Consider the following 13,652-nt stretch of genomic DNA (forward strand, 5'->3'; position numbering starts at 1 on the left):
GCAAGTTATCTTTGATAAAGAGATACGGACTTAAAGCCTAAATATTTAGTAACATTCCAGTTTCTCCTCGGTAACTTTGTCAGGAATTTGTCTTGAAAGCAAGGCACCAGAGCTCCCCACATATATTGGATCTGACTGAATATTAGACTCCCCTCCAGCCCGAATAAACCTTCCAGATCTACCTGCCAATTGTTCCAGGAAAACCTGAGTGCCAAGGCTTTTAGGGAACATTTCTAGGGGGCTGGTCTAGAGTTTGGGAGGGAGATGCATGTTTGGCCTCCAGGGAGAGACTGATCCAGATGAGACGGGAACCCACATTTGAAAAGAGGAACTGTCTTTTATTGCTCTCTGAAAGTGCAGAGCCTGGAGAGTGATTTCTCCTCTAGTGGCTGGAGGGCAGCATCTGCCCAGTCTGAATCCTCAGCAGTCTCGCCAGGCTGGCTACTGCAGCCTCAGCAATGGCCCAGGCCAGCAGGGTTCACTGCTCCTCTCTGCCTGGCCATTAGGCTCTGGGAAGCCTGTGGCTGCAGGGTCAGCTTGGATGTTGAAGTCAACTAGAAAACCTCCAAAGGGACAGAGAACTCCAGAGTTCTTTCCAGGTTCCCCCATCCCTCTGCCACACATTCACTTCTCAGCCTCCAACCGTTCTCTGGACTGGTTGGAGGCACTGGTCTCACTGCCTCATGTCAAAGGAACTTCACATAGAAGAGGGATTAGGAAACGCTCGGATTAGGATCCTTGCCCTACTGCTTGCTCCCTTTCAGACCTGAGGAAAGGTCCTTTCCAGGCCTCTGGTTGTAGGCATGACCACCCTCGAGGCCAAGCTTTATAAATGGCAGAAAAGCTCTTCCAGCCCCAGGCCAGCGGGACTGTCTGCAGACTTGGGGAGGGGACTAACTTCAAAGTGATCCCTTCTTTACAGAGACTCCAGTATGGGGGCGCAGTCACCTCCTCCTTCTGGGCACCTGCCCATTGTCTCATATTTATCTGTCTTCTGAAGGGTGGTCAATAGGGGGCAGTGCTGCTCCAAGGTACAGTCTCATTTGTGGGGTTTAGGGGACAAGTGACTTCATCTTCCTGCTTGTTTTTTCTTGAAAGGAAAAGGAAAGTGAAAGGGTGGGGGCAGTATATTTGGGAGTCATCGAATTTCAGACCATCTAGATTATGTCATGCCTAACAAAAGAATCTCCACTTCAAGACCCTTGAAAGGCAAGGAGAACCCACCACCCCCTGGAGCCCTCTCAGACCTAACCTGACCCCAGCACCCCTGCCTCCAGCAGCTGGTATGCTTAGCTAGAAGTAGCTGGCCTGGGAGTCACACCTGATCACCCCACCTGCACCCCTGGGCCATGGCTCACATCCTGGCCCACCCTGGGAGGGGAGGAAGAACTGTGAAAAAGAGCTCCCGCCGAAGCTCTCTGGACAGCTCTGGACACCTTCAGACCTACATGATAGGGATCTAGGGAGAAGAGGAAATGGAGGTTGAGGGCTAGGTGGGTAGGGCCAGGGGAGCCTCCTGTAGCTCTCATTATCTGAATGACTTCCTTGTGAGAGGATCCTAAGTAGAGAGGAAAGCAGAGACAATGCAGAACACCGAGAACCATCATTATTTCCAAATCTAATTTCCTTTTCATGTACCCAAAGGGTATTGTACATCCTGTGTTAATGACTACAATTTTTTTTTCTTTTAATTTCAAAGGCCTTCACCGATTTTTCTCTGGCTCTCACATCATCCCTATTAAATCATACACAATAGCAAATTAAAAATAAACATTCTGGAAAGAGTTTGACTAAAGCACAGGTCTCTTACTAAAGAAGACCCTTTGGATAAATGTTTGTTGAACTGAGAGACACCTGTAGAAGTGGGGGAGAGGGACAGGAGATGGGGGTGGGGTTGTTGATGATACTCAGGTGGTTCAGTGGAAAGAGCACTGAGCTCAAACTTGAGCTCTAATTCTGCTTCTACCTCCTCCTAAGGCTCCTCAGTGTCTTAGCTCACCTGGAAATGCCCCACCCCTGGACCTAGGACCTTAAGAGATAGTAGAGGTATCTATCTACAAGTAGATAGAATAAGAGACCATCACATCAGTACCTGCCTATTTTAGTGCCCGAAATTACCCCACAAAAGAGTTGTTTTGGCAGGGGTTGGGGGGGAGGTTGTTGTTGGGGGATTTTGGTGCTCTCTAAGAGTTCTTTATTAGAGTACAAATTACTCAAGCAGATAGTGGGAAGAGGAGGGAACCTAAAACCAGGGCTGTGCTGGAGGCAGCTCAGACAAATTGGACAGAGCCATCTAATTGAAAATTTTTTCAGAATGAGAATTTACACCTTAGAAATTGGCAATTACTACAAAACTAAGCTTCATTTATTGTTTTGATTGACCAGATTTAAGAAAATGATGGAGGAAAAATATACAGGTTAAACTTAAAAGTGTATTTGTATATTTTTCAGCAAGCTGGTTGTTAAACATTTACCATAATACCCCTCCCTTCAGTTATTACCAACCAATGGTGCTGGGTTAGTGAAAAGTATCTTCAATCTGAATTTAAGGTCAAAGGACCAAGATTCAAATCCTACAGATTCAAATCTGTGCTGACTGTGTCACCTTGGATGGAAAACAGCAAGCAAGGGTGCCTACTATGCCGGACATTTTACAGTTTATCTCATTTGATCTTCATTTATGGTTGAGGAAACTCAGACAGATGGGTTGTGGCTTGCTCAGGGTTATCCAGCTAGTAAGAGAGACCAAACTTGGAAGTCAAGTCTTCCTGACTCCAGGACAAGTGTTACCTCCACTGTGCCATCTACCTCACCTTGGACAAGTGATTTAACCTCCCTGGGTCTGTTTCCTCATACATAAAAGGGGTGGGATGATCTCTAAGGTCCCTCCTCATTCTATGAACTTGTATCAAATGATTTTTTTCCACTGTAAAATATAATACATAACAATGCATAGTAATAAGCATCCTTTTTAGCAAAAATAGTGCTGTCCCTATCCCCATCATCCTAGGAGGCAAGGCATGCTTCATTAGTTCAGATCAGCAATTCCTAGTTTCACCTCTTTTAACCTCTTCCTTCCACCCTGGTAAAATACCTTCTGCACACCTGAAGCTGTCTTTGCCAAGGAAACCGCAAATGGGGTCACGACTGAAACAATTGAATATCAAACCATTTAGTTAACAGGAAAACCTACTGCACAAATGAACAGGTCTAAGCCTTCTTTATAATACAGGTTAAAACAAGATGAAAAATAAACAAACCCCAATCAGGAAAATGAAGTAAGATGTACATTCACTTGAAATCACCTTTTTTTTTGGTATTGTTTTGCTCGATTGAGGGGTTCTTTTTTGGGAGGAGATTGTTAGTATTGGGGATTCTTTATATTCTTGTGTTGGCTTATTATTGCTTTTTGTTCTTGTTCACATATGCAAATACTTATGGGTCAATAAAAATTGGAATGAAAATTTAATAAAAATGTCTCAAAAAGTAAAACTAAAATTTTGCAAGATCAGTCTGTAATTCCCACCCCAGAATCTGGTAATGTGGCTCATCCTGAATCTTCCCAGGGATTTTCTCCCTTCCACATCTTGTTCTCTGAGTCTTTGAAGATGATAACTCTATAATGATCCTTTGTGAGCTGAACTAATTTGGCTCTATGGAAAAGAAACAAAATGTTTGCAAGGCTACGCTGAGGCAGAAAGAGATATGATAAAAGACAATCTTTCCGTGGGAAAGCAGGCATGCCAATAATCACTTGGGATTTTGTAGTTTGGAAATACATACACAGAACTAAAGGCATGAGCTGAAGGATTTGGAGAGAACTTGGAGTACTTTCCCTCTTTTCATAAGTGCCTAAGATATTTCCCAGGGGAAATGGAGAGTGGGGAGCTCTAAATTTAAATTCTACATTTACTACCAGCATGATGTTGGGCTTTACTCTGGCCTCAGGTGTCCGGTCTATAAAGGAGATTGAACTAAATGGTTTCTAAGGTCTCTTCAAGCTTAAGTTTAAAAGTCTATGTGAGGGGCGGCTAGGTGGCACAGTGGATAGAGCACCGGCCCTGAAGTCAGGAGTACCTGAGTTCAAATCCAACCTCAGACACTTAATAATTACCTATGTGGCCTTGGGCAAGCCACTTAACCCCATTTGCCTTGCAAAACCCTAAAAAATAAAAAGTCTATGTGAGATAGATGGAAGAATCAAAGATGCCTGAGGTTAGGAACCTGGAAAAATGATGGCATGTCCTGGGGCCACTGGAATCAGAACAAAGGGCTATACTGTTATAAAAGATGCCTGTTGGTGGAGTTGTGAACTGATCCACTTATTCTGGAGAGAAATAATTCTGTACATATCCTTGGATTGTGTATTACCACTGCTAGGGCTGTATCCCAAAGAGATCATAAAAAAAGGGAGAAAGACCCACATATATACAAGAATATTTATAGCAGCACTTTTTGTAGTAGAGAATTGAAAATTGAGGGCATGCCCATCAATTGGGGAATGGCTGAATAAGCTGTGGTATATTAATGTGATGGAAAACTATTGTTCTGTAAGAAATCATGAGCAGTGGCTGCTAGGTGGCATAGTCGATACAGCCCTGGAGTCAGGAGGACTTGACTTCAAATCCAACTTCATACACTCAATACTTATTAGCTGCATGACCTTGGGCAAGTCACTTGATCCTATTGCCTTGTGGAAGGAAGGAAGGAAGGAAGGGAGGGAGGAAGGAAGGAAGGAAGGAAGGAAGGAAGGAAGGAAGGAAGGAAGGAAGGAAGGAAGGAAGAAAGAAAGAAAGAAAGAAAGAAAGAAAGAAAGAAAGAAAGAAAGAAAGAAAGAAAGAAAGAAAGAAAGAAAGATCATGAACTGGCAGATTTTAGAAAAGCCTGAAAAGACTTGTATGAATTGAAGCTGAGTGAAGTGAACAGAACCAGGAGAACATTATACACATTAACAGCAACATTATGAGATGATCAACTATGATAGACAGTTCCTCTCAGTAGTTCAGTGATCTAGGACAATCCTGAGAGACCTGTTAAGGAAAATGCTATCCACATCCAGAGGAAAAAACATACATACATTCAATTTAGAAATTTTCTTTTATGTTTTTTCCTTCCTTCTTAGTTCTAACCTCTTTCACAACACGACTAATATGGAAATATGTTAAATGCAATTATAAATGTACAACAATTATACATGTGTCAGACTGTTTCCTTCCATAGGGAGGGGAGAAAAAAAGGAAGGTGAAAGAAAAATGTGGAATTCAAAAGCTGAAGGGTGAATGTAGAAAATTACCTTTGTATGTTATTGGAAAAAATAAATAAAAGAAAGGTGTCATTCTCAAATAGGCCAGAAGGGGTACATCAAGTCCCAGAGAATGGACTCTAAGCTTAGTAAATCATGGAGTCAATGCCAGGCTGAGTCCAAAGTACTTCATCTAGGAAGAGTTGAGTAAATCTAAATTCTGTCTACTAAGTACTACATTGTTTCCTTGTATACACTTTCTCATATTTATATATACCCACACACAATATATATAAAGACATAGATATATACATGCATATGTTTCCATATGTGTATGCATATATATGTGTATATATATATATATATATATATATATATATATATATATATATATCCCTGTGAATAACAACTCCCCCCAAAAAAAAATGCTTGTATATTTATGGCAACCAAAACAAGAAGGGAACTGGAGAGTGGCAGAAGAAAGGTAACAGGATATAAGTCAATGGGTACAGTAGATTTCAGACTTCAGAGAACCAAACAAATTCAGAGAACAAAAGGTTAGTATATTGAATGTCTTGGGCTAGAGTTTAGTCAGAGTTGAACTTGATGTCCCTTCTATCTCTAAACTTATGATCCTAGAATATTATCCAAACCAAGGGTTAAGCCATCCTGTGATATAGGTTCTTCTCCTTCAAGGAAGTGATAGAATTCTTTATTTAAAAAAAAAGAAATGGTAGGGGGAGAAGCGAAAGCTTCTTGAAAGAAGTCTAGTTAACCCATTGACACCTATCTCCCTTTCCTTGTTCCTAAGCTGCACTCTAAATTTATATATAGTGGAATCTCTAATTTTGGTGAGACTAAAACAAGCAAGTACCAAATAATCAGAGCTGCTAATAATTAATTGATGAATTACTTCTCAAGTCTTTAGTTTGATTCAGAAACAAGAGACTCTGTGACCCCATGAAGTGGATTTGGGGAAGGGGACCATGTTTTCTGACCATCATATAATCTTTAATCCCTAGGCCCCCAAAAAAGGCTACTGTCCAACCTTTGTTTTCTTTCTGGATTCCATAAACAATCCACTTGTTCTTTTCCCCTCCTCATCACTAACCACCATCTCTATAGAGATGTGGAACTCAAAAGCTTGAAGGATGAATGTAGAAAACTACCTTTGCATGTTATTAGAAAAAAAAAATAAAAGAAAGGTGCCATTCTCAAATGTCTAATCAAAATGAGATCATATTTGTAAAACATAATTTCAGGTACATTGTAAACGCTTAATAAAAACGTATTTCCTTCCATTAGTTCCCATTCCCACTCCAATCCCATCTCTTATAAAAGGTGGTTTTCAGCAAACTTATACCCTAACTCTTGAATCATAGATATACAATCAGTAGTTCATTGGCGTTTACTGACATATTTACTGGTAGAAGTTGGGAGGAGAGAAAGATCAAAAAGATTGCCCTTAGTTATTGAGTCAAAGTTCTAAAAGAAGCTGAATTTCTTAACTGTTTTTCAGTTTTTTATTATAAAGAATATTGGTCTCCTTTTGAGATATTCATAAATCATGGAATCCCCCATTTGGATGCGACCTCTGAGGTCACATAATCAACATACCTTTGAACTAGAATCCTCTAGAAGACATTCTCCAGTGGATTCATATGCCTTTCATTTGAAGACTTCTAGTGTTTACTTTGACAAAGAGCAAGATAAAATAGCAATATTCATCTTATTATGTATAAGAAATCTGTATAAGAAAGAGGAAATGCACTCTACTTTCTTTGAGATGGAAAGGAGCAAAACTGACTGTGGAGTAGAAGAATATAGAATGATCTCAGAAACAGAGTTTGGGACCATGTTGTGAAAGACTTTAAAGATAAACAGTAGAGTTTATCTTATTTAGTCCTAGCTCTCCTTAATAGATTCACTATCCCACTCCCCCACAGAAGTTATTTCAAACATTCTCTCCTGGTGTCACCTCTGAACTTGAGTCCTGAATAATTGCCCATTGAAGATTTCAATCTATATGTCCCAGAGATATTTGGAATTCAACATGTCCCAAGCAGAATCAGGGGTTTCCCCAAAACCTAGCCCTCTTCCAAACTTTCCTATTTCATTCCCAACATCAGTACAGTCTCCTAATTTTATCTTCTTGACATTAACCTCAACTCCTCACTCTCCATCACTGGAAATATCCAATCAATTGCCATATCTTTCCATTTCTACCTGTGCAGCCTCTCTCCAATCCAACTTATTCTCTCTGCTCACATACCTTTGACTTGAACGCAGGCCCTTATCACCTCTCTCCTGGACTATGTCAGCAGATCCCCTCTTGGTCACTCTACCATTAGTCTCTCACCACTCCAATATATCCTACACACACACACACACACACACACACACACACACACACACACACACCCCAATGCAAGATAGATCTATGTCTCTCCCCAGCTCAGTTCTTGTAATTTCCTATTGTCTTAAGGGTAATATATAAACTGACTTTTTTAAAATAGATATTTTACTTTATTTTTCCAATTACATGTTATGAAAGTTTTTCAATATTCATCTACATTATAAGTTACACAATTTTCTCCCACCCTCCCTTTCCATGCTCCCCCCGCCCCAGTGGTGAATAGTCTAGTCAACATTGTACATGTTGAACTTTTAAATCTTTTACAACCAAGCCCCAAACTAACTTTCGGATTTTCATGTTCATTATTCCCCTTTCCACACTGTGGTCTAGTAAACTGACCTAAGCATTTTATTTCCAATCCCTTTACCCATGTACCATCAATCCTCCAAATCTGGAATTCATTCCTTCCTTACTTTCATTTCATTAAATACTTCTCTTCTTTTAAAGAGCTGTTCAAGCATGACTTACAACAGTTAAGCTTTTCTTGATTCCACCAATTGCTGATATCCTCCCTATTTTGTATATGTTTCTATTTATTCACTATATATTTATATATCTACTTTTTGTTTCTTCTTTTGGAATGTAACTCTGTGACTGGAGGCAGTTGAAAGAGAATAGGCATTTTTAAACACTAAATGTTTAAGCACTTTACAAATGTTGTCTCATTTTATTCTCATAACAGCCCTATGAGAGAGGTGCTATGATTTTCCTGTTTGTAGTTGAGGAAACTGAGGCAGGCAAAGGTTAAATGATTTGCTCAGGATCACATATCTAATAAGTAAATGAGTCCGGATTTGAACTCAGATCTTCCAGAATCCAGATTCAGCACTCTAACTCCTTCACTGCAGGACTGCTTTTAAACCCCTAGCATAAGATCTGGGACATAGTAGACATTTAATGCTTGTTGATTAATCAAGCTTGTCCTTGAGGCAGGGGAGGAGGATGGATCAGGGACCCAGGAGGACATTGCTTTATCTCTCTTTCCCATGTGTCTATTTCTTCTATCTCTGTCTTTCCCTGTCTCCTCCTCTTTACCCACCACCCCACCTATCCACCCCCATGGTTCTGTTCACTTTTTGTCTTTTTGCTTTTGTATGCTTCTCTCTATCTCTCCCTCCCTAACTGAGTCCCAAGAGTAAAGGGAGTGCTTTTCTGACTATGTAATAACCTCGCCCCAAGTCACCCCCACACACATACCAAAAAACCCAACAATGGCCCCACAGATGGTAAAAACCCCTCTAGGGGCTCTTTCATGCTTGACTAAAAGCAGGAGGGAGCTGTGCCATGGACTAGATTCCATCAGTCTCATTGGCTGTGTGGAGGTGTTAAATACTTAGCAGTGAACACACACATGAATTAACGTATGCATGAATATATTCATTCCTCTGCCTCCCAAACCCCAGAACCCAGTAATCCTCATCATGGGAAAACTGGATCCCCAGTTCCCTCCCAGAGCTGCCCATCCCTATCCCATAGCACAGACATTTTTACAAATTCTCTATATCATTTTCAGACTGAGTCAGAGGGGCTATTTGGAAAACTGATGTTAAAAGAACAAGTTAGGGAGTTGAGTTGTGGCTCATAAAGAGCCTCTAAGGACAAAGACTGCCTTCCTTCCCTGAGACAGCATGAAAGCCACATTATATCTCCCTGTAGAGGTCCCTCTTCAGCACAGCATCATCCTAACTCTGGCATCTGGAGACCTTAGAGGAGGAAAGGGGAGGCACCAATGCATCTTAATCCTCTGATTTCAAACCTCTAGATCTTGGACACAATAAGAAAATTCTTGATCTTGGACCAGGACTCTTCCACTGGAGGTTCCCTTCTTCAATCAGTCGATACATTTTTGCTGAGTACTTACAAGGTGCCCATTTTCTGTGATTGGTTATCCTGTGGGCAACAGAAAAGGTTTCATACAGGGCTTCACCTTCCAGGTGTTTATAATCTAATTGAGAAGACATGTATCATGAACATAAGAGTAATAGCAGAAAGAATGGTGAAGTGTGTGTCAGATGGCCAACCTGAAAGTCAAGAAACTCATCTGACCTTTGTGTGTGTGACTTGGGGAAAGTCACTGTTTCTCAAAGTTCTAGGCAAACCTTCTAAGGCTATAAATTGTAAAGAAAGTAATTGTTCTTTTTAAACTTCTTTCATGTTTCTTTCCTTCTCATGGTTTTTCTTTTTCAACTTTGGTTCTAATTCTTCTTTCACAACATGACTAATATGGAAGAATGTTTCTGTTTTATTTGGTTTAGTTTGGGGTTTTTTTTGCAAGGTTAAGTGACTTGCCCACAATCATAGAGATAAGTAATTAAGTATCTGAGGTCAGATTTGAACTTAGGTCCTCCTGATTCCAGGGCCAGTGTTCTATCCACTGCATAGAAAAATATTAAACACAATTGTATACGTACAACCCATATCGCTGCCATGGGGAGGGGAAAGGGAAGGGAGTATGACAGAAAAAATGTAGAACTCAAAAGCTTGCAAAAAGATGAATGTTGAAAACTATAAATTAACATAAAATAACATAAAAAAAGAAAGTAACTGTCTTTGGCATTGATAAAGGCAGTTCACTATATTTCCCATCTCTTATGCCTACCTAGAAATATGTAGTAAAAACTTCTACTGAAAGCCCCCCTATGATGCCTCTTCATGGATTAGAGACGGCTCTGGGCTCTCAAAGGTCATACCACCTATGTACAAACTCTAGCAGATCCTACCAAGGTGGAAAGATTTTGACTACAGATCTATTAATGAACTGTGTATTTCTGTCATTGGATGACAGACAAATTCAAATGAGAAGGTCAGCCACCAGCTCCCAAGACCATCTACTAAAGTCATGAAGTAATTCCAGTCTGGGTTGATGAAGACAACAACACCCTTATTAGCTCTTTTTGACTATTGAATTATTCACTGAGACAAGCAGTCACTAAATGACAATTTGTGCTACTAGAAAAAAGAGATCCCTGTAGAATGGTCTAGGATGACAGTATGGGGGAGGCAAACTTGAGTTGGCCCTTGAAGAATGAATAGAATTTGAAAAGACAGATATGGTAGAAAATGCATTGCAGTGAGGGAAGGTGACAGACATTATGAGTAATGTTATGAAGGAGGAAATGAGTAATGAGCATGGTACCTGAATGGGGAGGAGGGTAGTTGGTGGGGATGGGGATGGGGGGGGGGGAGGTAAGGAAACAACTTGAGCAATCTACCTTTATTTTCAAGAGGCACTAACTCTCTAATCTTCCTCATCATTTATCCTGGCACTTCAAGATGAAGACAATGGTATTCACAGAATGTGCCAGTGTTTCCCACTAGGCATGTCCTGAATGGTATGGAATTTATGCTTTCAATTTTGTTTCCATGCCCATGCCTCCCAACTCTTGTGATCCATTTGTTTCTAGTAAACATTATATTAAAAGGAAAAAAGATTGAGAATCATGGTTGCAATAGAAAGATGACTGGATCTGAATGAAGTCAAAAGATCTGGATTCAATTTTGACCTTGGTTATTTACTAGCTATGTGAGTTTTTAGGTTAAATCCATTTTTCTATGCCTCTGTTTCCTCAACTGCAAAATGAGAAGTTTGGATCTAGAGATAGCACCTTCTCTCTCCCCACAGAATAGCTAACTGACAAATGAGTGTTTTGGATTAGATGGTCTCCACTTCTAGCTTTAGGTTAACGGAATGAGACCACTAGATAAGTCCTTCCCCTCAAACAGAAGAGAAGACCAAGTACCTACACTCTGGTTTAGGGAGTCTATCATTTTAGATATAATGATAAACTTTAGGAAAAGTTCCATTTCTCTCCTAGAAATACATGATTGTTGAAACTTTCAAGAAAATCTGAAATAATGGCAGAAGAGGAATTAGAATTAGAACTTCAACCTTTGGGCTTGGTTATTTATTGCACTCAGATAATGTCAAAATTATGATGTTAGATATTGAAGACAGAAATCTTGAGTTTGAATCTTGTCCCTTCTACTTACTACTTTGTTAGTTTGGGCAGTTAGTTTTTTCATCTGTTTTGTTGTTAGTTGTTTCATCTGTTAATGAATATATAGGTGATTTCTAATGTACAAATGAGCTCTAAACTCTGTATTCCTCTGATCTCTGTCCTGAAAAAAAAAATTTCATGCTTTCTTTGTAGACAGATGGAATATCATGGAATGCTCTGAGTGGATATTAAACTGATTGAATAACCAGACCAAAAGAAAGTCATTAATGGACCAGGGTTAAACTTGAAGTAAAGTCTTTAGTGGATTGTCACAGTTATGTTACTAACTCTGTGCTGTGAACATTCTTATCAGTGATTTGGCTAGAAAACCCAATAAGAATGAGGGGTCAAATTGAAAAAAGAGGAACAGTAACCAAGATAGATTGCTAAGCTTATACCCCCCAAAAAAAATTCAAAGAGAGAGGAAAAGGTCTTGTGTGTACAAAGATGTTTATAGCAACTTGTTTTGTGTTAGCAAAAACCTGGAAACTAAAAAGAAACCCATCAAATGGGGAATGATTTAACATATGAATGTCATGAAATACTTTGGGGCTGTAAAAAATAAGGAAATAAATTACTTCAGACATGAAAAAACTTGCATAAACTAAGGCAGCTGGAAAAAATCACCAGAACAGAAAGAACAATTTATATAACATCATAATTACTAAAATAACCCAGTTTGAAGACTTTTACAACCTGGTAAAGAATGAAATGAGCAGAACTAGGACAATTTATGACAATAACAACAATACTATAAATACACTGAAAATTTAAACTATAATCAATACAATAACAATCAATGATTCCAGAGGTCTGATGCTGAAATACGCTACCACCTGACAGAGAGATTCAAATTGCAGATATATAAGTATTCATATACACAATATACACTATGTATATAAAGCTATGTATATGCAGAGACACAAATGTCTGTACATATATTTGAGCATACATGTGTATAATTTTTTTGCAAGACCAATAAGGGAATTTGGCCATATGTGCCAGAACAGAGATTTTGAGTCCAAAGTTCAGTTATAGGACAGGTTTAAAATATAGAATGAGAGATGGGAAGAAGAAGAAAAAATAGAATGCTTTTAATAAAAAATAAAACTTGAAAAAATTAATCTGAATAAATATAAAGTTCTATGCTTGGGTTCAAATAATCAATTTCCTAAATATAGGAGTTGGGAGGTATGTTTAGACAACAATTCTGTTGATTTTTAATGGACTCCAATAAGCTTAACATAGCAGTAAACATGGCCCAAAAAGCTATTGCTATCCTGGACTAGTTTGAGAAGTGGTGTTCAAAATGACAGACATGGTAGCCTTGCTGTGCTAGTTGATAGGCAGTGGATGAGCAGGGCAATGATATTTTAGGAAGGATATTAAATAATATAGAACAGGTCCAGAAGACTGTAACCAAGAGGAAAGAGAACTGAAAGTCATGTCATACAAATAGTAATGGAAAGAATTGAAAATGTTTAACCTAAAGAAGGGGAAGCTGTGTTTAAGTATTTAAACTTTTCCTAAAGTTGTATCATTATATCTAAAATGATAGATTCCCTAAACTGGAGTGTAGGTACTTGGTCTTCTCTTCTATTTGAGGGGAAAGACTTATCTTGTGGTCTCATTCTGTTAACATAAAGCTAGAAGGGGAGACCATCTAATCCAAAACATTCATTTGTCAGTTAGCTATTCTGTGGGGAGAGAGAAGGTGCTATCTCTAGATCCAAACTGATTTGCTTGATTTGTTCTACTTGGCACTAGAGGAGAAAACCAGTATTCCTAGTTAGAAGTGTAGAGATAGATACAAAGGAAGCTGCTTGTAAGTGGCATGGACTCCAGATGAAGATAGTGGATGCCCTCTCTTCAAAAGTTCTCAAGGAAAATGTGACAAGACCTAAACTGTTGATATGTTGTAAAAGGCATTCCTGTTCAAGGGCAGCTTTTGAGATTCTTTCCAGTTCTGAGTTTTGATGAGCCTGAGAAAACAGTT

General features: G+C 39.2%; 1 protein-coding gene across 1 annotated transcript in view; it reads right to left on the reverse strand.

Annotated features, from left to right (window-relative positions):
* Positions 1-1,325: 1,325 nt before the first annotated feature.
* LOC141522665 (leucine-rich repeat, immunoglobulin-like domain and transmembrane domain-containing protein 2) overlaps positions 1,326-13,652 on the reverse strand; it is a 16,989-nt gene continuing 4,662 nt past the window's right edge. The window contains 1 exon segment of the mRNA XM_074236186.1: positions 1,326-1,558. Coding sequence (XP_074092287.1) covers positions 1,326-1,558 — 233 coding nt within the window.

The sequence above is a fragment of the Macrotis lagotis genome, chromosome 4 (genome assembly GCF_037893015.1).
Source record: "Macrotis lagotis isolate mMagLag1 chromosome 4, bilby.v1.9.chrom.fasta, whole genome shotgun sequence".
NCBI classification, from domain to species: domain Eukaryota; kingdom Metazoa; phylum Chordata; class Mammalia; order Peramelemorphia; family Peramelidae; genus Macrotis; species Macrotis lagotis.